Source organism: Ursus americanus, chromosome 34 (assembly GCF_024610735.1).
Source record: "Ursus americanus isolate L20-20 chromosome 34, mUrsAme1.1.p, whole genome shotgun sequence".
NCBI lineage: Eukaryota > Metazoa > Chordata > Mammalia > Carnivora > Ursidae > Ursus > Ursus americanus.
The window spans coordinates 26,295,799-26,308,021 of NC_142160.1; the positions used below are offsets into that span (position 1 = coordinate 26,295,799).

General features: G+C 48.5%; 1 protein-coding gene across 6 annotated transcripts in view; it reads left to right on the forward strand.

The window, feature by feature from the left end:
* Positions 1–12,223, forward strand: part of DAPK1 (death associated protein kinase 1) — a 176,575-nt gene that overhangs the window by 113,080 nt on the left and 51,272 nt on the right. For all 6 annotated transcript variants that reach the window (XM_045780877.2, XM_045780879.2, XM_045780876.2 and 3 more), the window contains 5 exons: positions 8,728–8,866; positions 10,860–10,989; positions 11,170–11,218; positions 11,307–11,333; positions 11,832–11,984. In XM_045780877.2, the coding sequence (XP_045636833.2) occupies positions 8,728–8,866; positions 10,860–10,989; positions 11,170–11,218; positions 11,307–11,333; positions 11,832–11,984 (498 nt within the window). The remainder of the gene's footprint in view (positions 1–8,727; positions 8,867–10,859; positions 10,990–11,169; positions 11,219–11,306; positions 11,334–11,831; positions 11,985–12,223) is intronic.

Genomic DNA, 12,223 nt, shown 5'->3' on the forward strand with positions numbered 1-12,223 from the left:
TTCAGTTTTATATATGGCTGTTTTAATTTTTCTTTAGGAGAATATATTCTTGTATTTCTTCAATAATATTTTTAAAAGACCAAGTCGAAGGGGCGCCTGGGTGGCTCAGTCGGTTGAGTGTCCCACTCTCAGTTTTGCCTCAGGTCATGATCTCAGGGTCGTGAGACCGAGCCCTCCATCAGGCTCCGCACTCAGCGTAGAGCCTACTCGAGCCTCTCTCTCTCCCTCCGCCTCTGTCTCTCCCCCCTCACGGCGCTCACACTCTCTCTCTCTCTTCCTCCCTCAAACAAATAAATCTTAAAAAGAGAGAGAGAGAGACCAAGTTAAAGTTCTGTTCTGCCCAAATGGAGTGGCTTCTGTGAGAGAATGTGCCAGCTCCCTGAGTAAGCACAGACCTGCTAGGGTGGCCATCTGGGGGCTGCATGGCAGGACAGGGGAGTGTCTGGGTGTGGGGGTCACTTTGGCCCCTGAGACTGAACTTCCCTGGAGGACTGTCCCTCATCACCTCTCTCACCTCCACACAGGCCTTGGTATTCCCTTTACGCTCTTGACTGAACAAGAAACCACTTTGTCCTGAATCTCCTGTTGCATGGGACCATGTCAGAGAGGTCTTTATTTGGCAGGAGAGAAATGGTCACAGTGAGTGGACGGTGTTTGGTTGGGACTGCCAGCATTTCTTCCTGCTTGCCTGCGCCCGCCTCCCCCCTCAGCACGCACTTTCTCCCGTGCCCCCTGGCTGCCCTCAGGCCCATCTAGGTTCCTCTGTGTCCAGACCTAAGGAAACAGAGACAAGGCCCACCTTCCAACTTAAATGTCTAAGAGCCCCCCTCTTCCCCAGGTTCGTGGTCTCAGGGACTGTCTCCTCATTTCAGGGAAACCTGCTTTTTAACCACAGTGAATAGCCTCACTGCCACATCAGAATCTCACCCCATAAGCTGGCATCTGGACAAGAGACCCAGCGAGTAGCTCACGGGTTTTCCTCACCAGACACCTGCGACTAAGTGCAGTGAAGGCCAGGGACAACTGGCTGGCGTAGTCATACACTTGCTGACTCATATCCTCAGTCATATTTGTCTCCTTTCATCTTCGTCCCCAGTAGTGATAATGAACGGTAGGTATTATCATCCCCATTTTATAGACAGAGAAACTGCCTCTGAAAGTCACTTAACCTATCTGAAGTCACAGAGCCCAGACTGACCCAGAGTGCCTGCCTCCAACGCCATTTACAGTGTGAGTGAAGTTCTTCCCATAGGGATTTCATTCCAGAAACCCTCAGAAGGCTCCTCCCTGCCTCCTGCTCCGCCTCTCTGGGTAAACTGAAAGATCACCCTCCCCCCCATGAATTTTGAGTGCCAGCCATGCTGTTCTGGGAGAGTCCCCAGAACTCCTTTTAAGTTGTTTCTTGAACTTGAATTTGAGGTGAAAACAGAAAATGTATTTTCAGATACAGCTTATGTTTTGGAGTCAAAGGAGGCAGGGCTAATTCAGAGGAGGTGTGAAGATTAGGAACTCTTTGTTGCTATTTATAAGGTGCAACCCAGTAAATAAGCAGAGAATGATGTTCCCAGGCCCCCAGTGTACCACAGGTCTTGAATTCACACCCATTTCACAAAATCCAGAAGGAGGGTATTGTATTCACCTTGCTGTCGGATCCCCAGCTTCACTTCTGCATTCCCCAAAGTCCTTAGTTACTCAGGGGATTTCAGTCGGAAGGTGAGAGGTCAGAGTGTGGAAACCCTCCAGGGCTCTCCCTAGATTAACAAGAAAGAACATTCTGCAAGTAGTGAAGACAGTAGAGCTCGGAGCTCTGATTTTTATCCCCAGGCAGAGCCGGGAAGTGGCTGGGCACTTGCCCTCAACCTTGATGTCACATCTGCTATGAGAGTCTCATCACATCGCACAGTGTTGGGGGAATTATTCGGGACAGGACCAGATATGCATTTCTCCCCCCACATTTGCCGGACTTGGATTTGAAAGTTTTTCTAACAGTGTGTGAAGGAATCCTGCCTTCCTAGGGGAACGTGAAAGCGAGGCTAAGGGGAAACATCAGGGGATTCTAATTACTTGCGCTGAGTCTCACTGGCTCTAGCCATCCTGTAACATTTTGCTTGCAGCCCGTGGGCTGCTGTCCATTAGGGGTCAGATTGTACCCCCCTCCCGAAAAAAAAAGAGAGATGTTGAAGTCCCAACCCCCAGCACCTCAGAATATGACCTTCTTTGAAAATAGAGCCTTCATGGATGTCGTCAAGGAACAATGAAGCCGCTAGGGTGGGCACTCATCCGGTCGGGCTGGTGTCCTTATAAGAGGGGAAATTGAGGCACAGACACAGACATGCGCAGAGAGACGGCCATGTGAGGGCAGAGGCCTGGAGTGGTGCATCTCCAGCCAAGGACACCAGAGGTTGCCAGCACACCGCTAAGAGCTAGGAGAAGCAAGGAAGATCCCTCTAGACAGTTCAGAGAGAACACAGTGCTGTTGACACCTTGTTTTTGGACTTGGAGCCAAAGAAACTTGAGACGAGAAATTTCTTTTTTTTTTGTAAGATTTATTTATTTGAGAGAGAGAGAGAACAGTGGGGGGAGGGACAGAGGGAGAGAGGGAGAGACTCCCAAGCAGACTTCCTGCTGAGTGGGGAGCCTGTCGAGGGGCTCGATCCCACAACCCATGAGGTTACGACCTGAGCTGAAATCATGAGTCTGTCACTTAACCAACTGAGCCACCCAGGTGCCCCAAAAAATTTCTGTTAATTTGAGCCACCTGTTTGTTGGTGTGATCCTAACAAATTGATATAACTACTGTACCTCAGCCCTGTAAAATGTACATTTCAGTGAAGTAAGATCGAGCATTTCAGTTCGTCAGTCATAGATAATGTGACATTACATTTTCCAAAGATGATTGCAGCATCCTCTCCTGTCCTACGTATTGTCGAGAGCCTTGAAGCTACCCCATCAAGAGAAGAGTACTAAACCCCATCCTCTTGAATCTGGAGGAGCTGTGGACTTGCTTTTAGTGCTGCGTGACTGCTGAGACAGCTTCCATTATGTTGCTAGGACACTGGTCCTGGAGCCCGGAACTTCCGTGTCAGCGGTCTCCTTGTCTTGAGTCCGCCATGCTGTGAGGAAGCCCAGACTAGCCCAAATGGAGAGGCCGCATGGGGCCGTGAGTTCACATGGAGCGAGGTGCCCAGACAGCCCCCCCAAGGCGGTCCAGCATCTCTGTAGTCCCAGCTGCTGCTCCTGTCTGCTTGCCACCCCTGTGACAGACCCTAAGCCAGTGCTACCCAGCCAAGCCTTCCCGGGTTCCTGATCCATAGAAACCGTAGGACATAAGAAAATGATTATCATGTTTAGCGTACTGTGTGCTCTGCATTGGTTGTTTTCCTTTCATTTTAATTTTAAAAATACATTGTATTCTTACTTCTGATTAAGTAGATTTGTATTTAGAGCAGATGGAACAAAATTGCAAAATCTCGGTGGCTTAACATAATAGGATTTCTCTCTCCCTCAGAGTCCAATGTGAATGTTACAGGTTGGGTGGCTGTCCTCCAGGCAGTGACTCAGGGATCCATATTCTTTCTTCTTAATATCTCTGCTACCTCTGGTCCCCCTCGAGGTCCTCTGCTGGGTCATTGGTGTTCAGGTAGCCAAAGGGGGAGGGGAGAGAGTGCGCGGAGGATAGTACGGGATATGACGGGGGCCAGACCTGAAAGTGGCAGTCAGCATTTTGGTCCACATTCCACTGGCTAGAACAGGCTGTGGCCTCAAGAGCGCTGGGAGGTGCAGATGAGCTGTGTGCCCGGGCGGGAAAGGCAAGGATGGTGTGAGCACAGCGGTAGCCCTGCCGTACCCCCACACTGGCTCGCAGGATCTTAAGTTGTCAGAGGCGGCCGGGTCTGAGAGAGCTGCTTCTCTGAGTGCGGTCCATTGGCACCAGGATCACTGGAGTGACTTGTTCAACTGCAGATTCTGGGGCCCCACCTGCTGAGTCAGAACCTCAGGAAGTAGGTTCTAGGAAATTCTATTTTTACCAAATTCCCCCAGTTATGATGCACAGGAAGGTTAGAGAGTCACTTGGCCCAGTTGTTCAACCCTCTCATTTTACAGATGGCAAAGTTGAGGCCCAGAGAAGTGCTGGGAGCTCCATACTTTCCTCCACGCCACCCACAGCCTAGGGCCAGAGCCAGGGTTGGGGTCCTGCGTGCTGAAGCCCCTCCAGCCCTCTTACCATGCCACCTCCCAGGGCCCGTGTCATAGCAGGCCAGGACCCTGAGAGTGTGCCCTCAGTTGCTCCAGTGGCCCCCCATTCACCAAATGGGGAAACGAGCCCAACACTGATGAATCATAGCATATGCCTTGAAATAACTCATCGGGTGTACTTAGCTTGTAGCCAAGAGTCCCCTGCAGTTTAGCTTATGACCAGATCTAGTCCAGGAGACACCTCGGACAATTCCTAGCAAAAGCCAGGAACCCTGAGTAGTGTTATAAGTTAGAAATTGGAATTCTGTAATGATTTCTCTATGTCACTCTGAAGGCCCCCTTTGTTTTTAAAATTCTCACGTGTCCTCACTACATTCCATGACAGCTACCTTTTAGGGGAGGCATCGGCAGTAGAGGAAGGCATGGGGAGGAGAGGGAACCTTCCTATTTTCCAGCTTTCTTGGTGAACACAGCAATGCTTATTAGCATGCATTTCACACAATTTCCATGATAATGCTATAATTTCAAACACTCTGAGTCAAAGACCTAATAATGGAGGTTAGACTGGCTTTCTCATTTTGCTGCACAGATTGCTCACCTCTCTCTCCCCATCAATCTTCCTTCTCCTAAGCAAAATGTAAAATTTGAAACAAAGAGTGGAAATATCATGGTTTTGGCTGATCTTATTAACATTACCCCGCTGTTCGCCAACAACATCGTAAGCATTTGCGTTCTGGTTCTGAGCATGGATATGGAAAAAAAATCCTCTGGTCACTTTCAACCCTCTGAGATTTGGGGAGAAAATGAGGTAAAATAGCCAATAATGCTTATTGTGTCCCCAAACCTTAGCTGAAGTCATTTAGTGTTGATTACCTCGATTAATGACTAAATATTGCTAAGTTATATTTAAAATGGATGGATAGACTATGGACTCTGGGTAACAAACTGAGGGCCTCAGAGGGGAGGGGGGTGGGGGAATGGGATAGGCTGGTGATGGGTAGTAAGGAGGGCACGTATTGCATGGTGCACTGGGTGTTATACACAACTAATGAATCATCGAGCTTTACATCAGAAACCAGGGATGTACTGTATGGTGACTAGCATAATATAATAAAAAATATTATTATAATAAAAAAATAAAATAAAATGGATGGCTAGAACATCTGCCTTCCTGTCCTGGTGTGAAGGAGAATGTATATATGTGTCATGGCCTTCAAGGCAGCAGGAAACCAGTGATGGGTCCAGGCGCAGTGAGGTGGGGGCCCTCCCAACACTGCTGAAGTCCAGCTGAATGATTCCCTGGATGAGCCACAGCATGGACCTTACCACGAAGACCATGAGATTGACCAGTGCCTGCAGAAGGGTGACGGAGAAATCAGACATGACTCATGCCTCCTTCCTCTCAGTCTTGGTCAGGCACCACCACTTTGCAGGCTGGTCCCTCACTCTCCTTCACTCTGTGGGCCCCAGAGTTGTTCCTGGTTCTCACTAATGTGGTCAGGAAGCACTGCGGGAGTCGAGTTGCTGAAGACAGCAATACTGAACGGGGCAGGGGGTGACCAGGCCCAGAGAAAAGCAAACCTGGTTTCTGTTGGCTGAACCAGGTAAACAGACCCAGTTCAAGATAGTGTTCTGGTCACTATTGCTGTGCAGCAAACTACCCCAAATCTGGTGGGAGGCAAGGTAGGTTCCCCGGGAAGCAAACTTTGAGATGGAGAAGAGTGTACAGGATGTTTATTAAGAACTGCCCTTAGGATCAAGACATGGAACAGAGGGGAAGGAGCAGGCTGTGTTGGCTTGCAGCTCAGTGTCAGCCCCAGCGGGCCCAGCAGAACATTTTGTGAGTCAGGAATTCTAGAAGGACTCAGATGGAGTCTGACTTCCATGGCGTCGGCTGGACTAAAGGATCTACTCCCAAGATTTCCTCCTTGCCTAATGCACCTTGGCCTCTTTCTGTCTTTATGGGGCGTCCCGTCTTCCGGGGTTTCTTCATACCACATGGCGGTTTGGGGATCATCACACTGCTTCGTGAGGGCTTCAGTGTGTGGTAGCCACGGGCCTACGGAGACCCACACCGAGGCCGGCAGAGTCACTCTGCCGTGTCTTATTGGTCAGAGCGGCCTCAGGATCTGCTGAGAGTCAAGGTGGGAGCCACAGAGGCACCATCACAGCTCCGAAGAGCCTGTGGCAGGACACATCCTTGGAAAATACGGACTGCTTCAGTGGGCCCCGTAGCTGGCTCGCCTCGGTCACAGAGCTCCTCGTGCTTCCCGGCCCCATGGTCACCATCATCCCGAGGGTGGCTTGATATGGCCATGAGAGGAATAGGACACCTCGGGAATGGACTGGACTGGGCCTCGTCCCCGCCCCCAACCCCAGAGAGCCCGTTGTTGACTATGGACCAGTACATCACTGCCACTGTGAAAGGCTTTTAGTTTGAAGCCAGAGGAGAAGAAAAACAGTATTTATTGAGCGCCAAGGGGCTCTACATGCCCTGGCCCCTCAGAACAACTCTGTGGTATGCGGTTGTTTCTTATTTTACAGAAGAGGAATCCCAGGCTCAGCGAGGTGGGGTCATGGGACAGGATTTGAACTGGGGTCTCTTCACCCCCTACTGTCCTGTCTCACAGAGCCTAGAGCCCTCAGGAGAATGAAATGGTTGCTCTTCACTGACCCAAAGGAAGCTCAGGTCCCAAAGGAAGCTCAGGTCAGATGTGAGGTGGGGAAAGCTGCCTGAGAGAAAAGGAACAAAAGACTGGCCTGGAGTGGCAGCGGGGTTTCTAGGAAAGACCTAGGCCCTCACCTTGCACCGCGATTTGGGGTACTAACGGGTTCACCCCGTCTCCAGGCATCCAACCCCCAGCCACTTCTCACTGTCGGAAAACTTCCCGTGTGTCTAGAGGCATAAGTGGTCCCTCCTTTTCCACCCCCCTAGAGTTGAAGGAATCCCTCTCCCTGTTTTGTTGGTTTTAAGAGGAATAAGAAGACAGAAAAGTGAGGAGTGGTGGGCACCCAGTGTGGAGTTCGTAGCCAAGGGCTCCATGGAGAGGAGAGGGCAGCAAGGCCGGGGGCGCAGGCAGGGGAGGCCCCTACCTCAGGAGTGTCGGTGCCTCCTGCAGGCCTCTGCTGTCCGGGTGGGGCTCCTGGCCTTCCTGGCTGGCTCGGGCTCTGGGGTCTGCTCGGGGTCCAGGAGTCACCTCGCCTTCTGGATAAACAGCCAGATGTTAAATATCAGAGGAAGGCCGTGCATCAGGAGAATGCAATGAAAACTTTGGAAAATGGTCCTCACTTTTTAGCGTGCTAAGACTCCCCTGGGGCGCTGGTTAGATATTCTGCGTTTCTCCGTTCCCGTTCTCGGAAACTCAGGCAGCAGGCTGGAACGGAGGTCCAGAATTTCCATTTTTGAAAGACCCCAAGCAGTCCTGATGCTAGTGGACCTGGGGCCAGGCTAGGAAAAGCAACAACTTAGAGGATGAAGGGGCAGGATCTGACCCTTTTCTTTAAGACGTCGGCTTTTATGTCAGTAGAGTTGAATCTCATAAGCACCAGTTTTCTTTTCTGGATGCGGGAGTGGTAGGTATGTTTATGGAGCTGTCTTGCTGAAAGAAAGATAATGAACACAGCATTTATGCGCATAATTGCCGTTAATTATTATGTTGTGAATGTATGGTTAAACTTGAGAAAAGATGAACTTATAAAAACTCTTATTAAAAGTTCCCTGTTATTTGCCGTTAATTACTGCCGTGGATTTCTTCGGGGAGTTTGAGTTTGTTCGTTTACCCACTGGCTATAACAAGGTTTTGAGCTCTTGCTGTGTGGCTGGCACAATGTGAGGACCGGGGCACAGCCGGGGGCTGACCTCTGCCCATCAGGGATTTACAGTCTGGCCAGGGAGACCGAGTCATAAATCCCTACACATAAATCCCTCGTGCATTTCAAATTAGCATATGTTTATTTTTATTAGTGAAGGTATTTGTTAAATTCATTATTGAATAGGACTGTTTTATAAACATACAAGTATTTATGTAAACAGATACAAAACAACAATAAGAAAATCCTTGTAGGCCATATATTGTGATTTGGGGCTTAAAAGCATTGATTAGCATACAGATTATGAACTTTCCAGGCATTCTCTGATTGCACGAGGAAGATATGTTCTATAAATTCTGCACAAAGTTGGCTTATCGTTTTGTTTTTAAATCAGTGAGTTAAGACTTCACCTGTACGTATGTGTAAGTAAGATGTTTTGAAGATACGTTTCTCCCCCCATCACATCTCTGCTCCCTGCCCGCACCTGTGAACCCAGCCAGCACATGAGAAGCATGGTACCCAGGTGCTTTCCAGCACAAATGTACCTGGAGGCCGAATTCCCATCCAGGGGTGAGAAACGGGGAGAATTCTGATCCTCGCTTCGCAGTCTCAGCTTGCTGTTCTCTTGCCTGACATTTGAGCACGCCAGTCGTCTACATAAGAGAACAGATTGGTAGGAAACCGAACTGTCCCCAGTAACCTCTGCTTCCTGGTTTTCAGAGTTGCAGGTGGCGAGCTGTTTGACTTCTTGGCTGAAAAGGAATCTCTGACTGAAGAGGAAGCAACCGAGTTTCTCAAACAAATTCTGAATGGTGTTTACTACCTGCACTCCCTTCAGATTGCCCATTTTGATCTTAAGGTATGTTTTGCTGAGTGTGAACCTGAAAGAAGGTTATGCAAATCACAGCATTGGTTGGTTGGTTGTTAAGAAAAATTGAGGCATCTGAAAGACATACTTTTTTTTTTTTTAATCCTGTGTGGGTGTAAAAGATGGAATTAGGAAGATAAATCAGCAGGTATGTCGTGCATACCTACTCAAGGATTCTACCCTTCTGTGGGATAGAGGCTGAAGATGAATGATGACATTCAGGAGTCCTTGGGGAAGAATCAAAGGGTTTTTCCAGCCGGATCTCTAAGCAGCGGGGGGCTGCTGTTGCTTATGGGGTGTTTTCAGCCTAGAGTGGCCCCTGGCTGCCCAGTTGCCGACCCCTATAGCTGCCGGGCATGTAAGGAGGAAGATGTCTTTTTTTTTTTTAAGATTTTATTTATTTATTCGACAGAGATAGAGACAGCCAGCGAGAGAGGGAACACAAACAGGGGGAGTGGGAGAGGAAGAAGCAGACTCATAGCGGAGGAGCCTGATGTGGGGCTCGATCCCATAACGCCGGGATCACGCCCTGAGCCGAAGGCAGACGCTTAACCGCTGTGCCACCCAGGCGCCCCTGGGAGGAAGATGTCTTGATCTCTCCTCTCCCTCTTGAGGCAAAGGCCCGACTCTGTCACTGGCAGTTGATCAACACAAACTCTGAGATTGGCTAATTGGGGCCTTTGCCTGCTTGGAGGCAAACCACTGTGGGAGATAAAAAGGCATGTCACTCTTGTAACTGTCAGAGAAGTTACAGTCTCTTGAGGAAGGGAAGGCGTATACACGAGCAACAGAATGTAAGATTCAAGGTACAGTCCAAGGCATTGAGAAGTGATCACAAAGATGGCCAAGTGAATGATTCAGATCATCGGAGCTAGGACGAGACGGCAGAGGAGGGAGGACTTTCTCCATATTTATTGTCGCAGAGCTGTCAAGGCCCCATCCGGATCCCGCCAACACTCTCTAACACACACCCCGAACACTGCTGTTGCACACTCTTGTGGCTCTCCGCCTGCCACCTGGTTTCTGGCCCCGGGAGCTGCAGGTTCCAGGGTAAATGCCCACAGAAGCCGCTCCTAGCAAGGGAGGATGGGGAGATGGTGGGTAAATACCCTGACTCCCTCGTGCTTCAGTTGGAAAACTCAGTTCTACTCCTCCTGTCGTCCCCCAAAGGGATTGCCCTCCAGTCACCCCCACCTTGACAAGACACTGTATATGGCTTTCCTTCCTCCTGCTTCCTATCTCCCCGTCCCCTACCAAGTATTCCCTGCGGCCCCCTCCCACATAAGCCACTTGCACCTGAATCCTTCTCACGGGTCTGCTCCTGGGAGAAGCTAAACCAAGACATTCCTTTTTCCTGGCGTTCTCTTGCAACGACCCTTTCGTCCTCCGGTTTTGGTGGTTTTTTCAGGGGAGGAGACGAATAATTCTGCCACTTCGTCTTCAGCATAATATATCAGTGTTTTTTTTTTATTGTGGTAAAGTGAACCTAGCATAAAAATGACCATTTTAACCATTTCTAAGTGTTCAGTTCAGTGGCATTAAGTATGTGCACACTGTTGTCCAACCATCGCCACCATCCATCTCTAGAACCGACTGATCTTCCCAAACTGAAACTCTGTACCCATTAAACCCCAGCTCCTCATCCCTCCTCCCGCAGCGGCTAGCAGCCACATCCCTACTTTCTCTCAGTGGATTTGCCCTATTCCAGGTCCTTCTGATAAGTGGAATCATAGAGTATTTGTCCTCTGTGGTCTGACTTACTTCAGTTAGCAGAATATTTCCAAGGTACATCATGTTGTAGCATGTGTCAGAATTTGCTTCCTTTCTAAGGCTGAATAATATTCATACACACACACACACACACACACACACACACACACACACACATATTATCCACTGATCAGTTGATGGACATTGCATTGTTTCCACCTTTTGGTTATGCGAATACGCTGTTTTGAGTACTATTTCTCTCTCTTTTTTTAAGCCCGAAAACATAATGCTTTTGGATAGAAATGTCCCAAAACCTCGGATCAAGATCATTGATTTTGGGTTGGCCCATAAAATTGACTTTGGAAATGAATTCAAAAACATATTTGGGACACCAGAGTTTGTTGGTAAGTTTTTTCGCTCCTGGGCTCCTTTATTTCTCATAAATAAAATGAATTTTGCTGGCAAAATGTCCCCTGTTGTAACATCATCTGTTGCCCTGGTGCATATTTCTGGTTTATACCTGACAATAGAATCTGTTGATTCACTTTCTTTCAAAAACGAAACACGTGTTTGTTTCCTCCTAGCTCCTGAGATAGTCAACTATGAACCTCTTGGTCTCGAGGCAGATATGTGGTAAGGAGCATGCCCTTGATGCTGTCATCTTTCTGATTTACTTTTCAATTCTTCTGACATTTGCTTCTGTTTTTGTTTCTGTGTCTAGGAGTATTGGGGTAATAACCTATATTCTGTAAGTACCAAAATCCATGTCTCATATTCTCTTCCTCTTTCTTTGAGACCATATGTCTTATTAACCATCTATGTGTCATGTTGATCTCTTCAGTTTATGCATGCTTTTTATGTAAACATATTCATTTTACACCCCCAGAACACGTTTAGTTTATGCTAATTAAACATTTTCTTCTAATTCGCAATGAGTCATCAGAAAGTGCAGCATGATTGCGGAAAGCCAGCGTGGCTGTCCATCACTGCTGAGAACATAGGAAAGGGGTGTTTTTTTTAACACTAGATGCTGTTCCAAATCGACTTTTTAAATGCATCCTAGGCATTAAGCTGGAGCTTTTGTGCATGACAATTAAATGCCCTATAAAATGTAATTGGATTCTGAACTAACTGCCCAAGCACCAGATTATAACCTAATACTTCACTTCCCTTATCAGCTATTATAGGAATGGCATGACGACCCAAGAGGTAATTATTCATGTTCTGCACCCCATTTTATTAACAGCCTAAGTGGGGCCTCCCCATTTCTCGGAGACACTAAGCAAGAAACGTTAGCAAACGTATCGGCCGTCAACTACGAATTTGAGGAAGAATACTTCAGTAATACCAGTGCCCTAGCCAAAGATTTCATAAGAAGACTCCTCGTCAAGGATCCAAAGTGAGTGTCCGTTATTCCTGAAGGGTACCCGGCCGTGGCTTCAGCTGGACCAGGGCTGGCACCTGTGCTGTGCGTGCGGCCACGTTTACGAGAGCCTGGTTGGTTCTGCGTGGCAAAGGAAAGCATGCCGTGTGGAACAGCTTTGGAAAATGCAGGCAGGGCCCTTTGGACCTGCTCAGTCAGTCCCTGCAGGCACAGTAGAATGGTCACAGAAAGACCAATGTTCTTTCCGGCTTTCT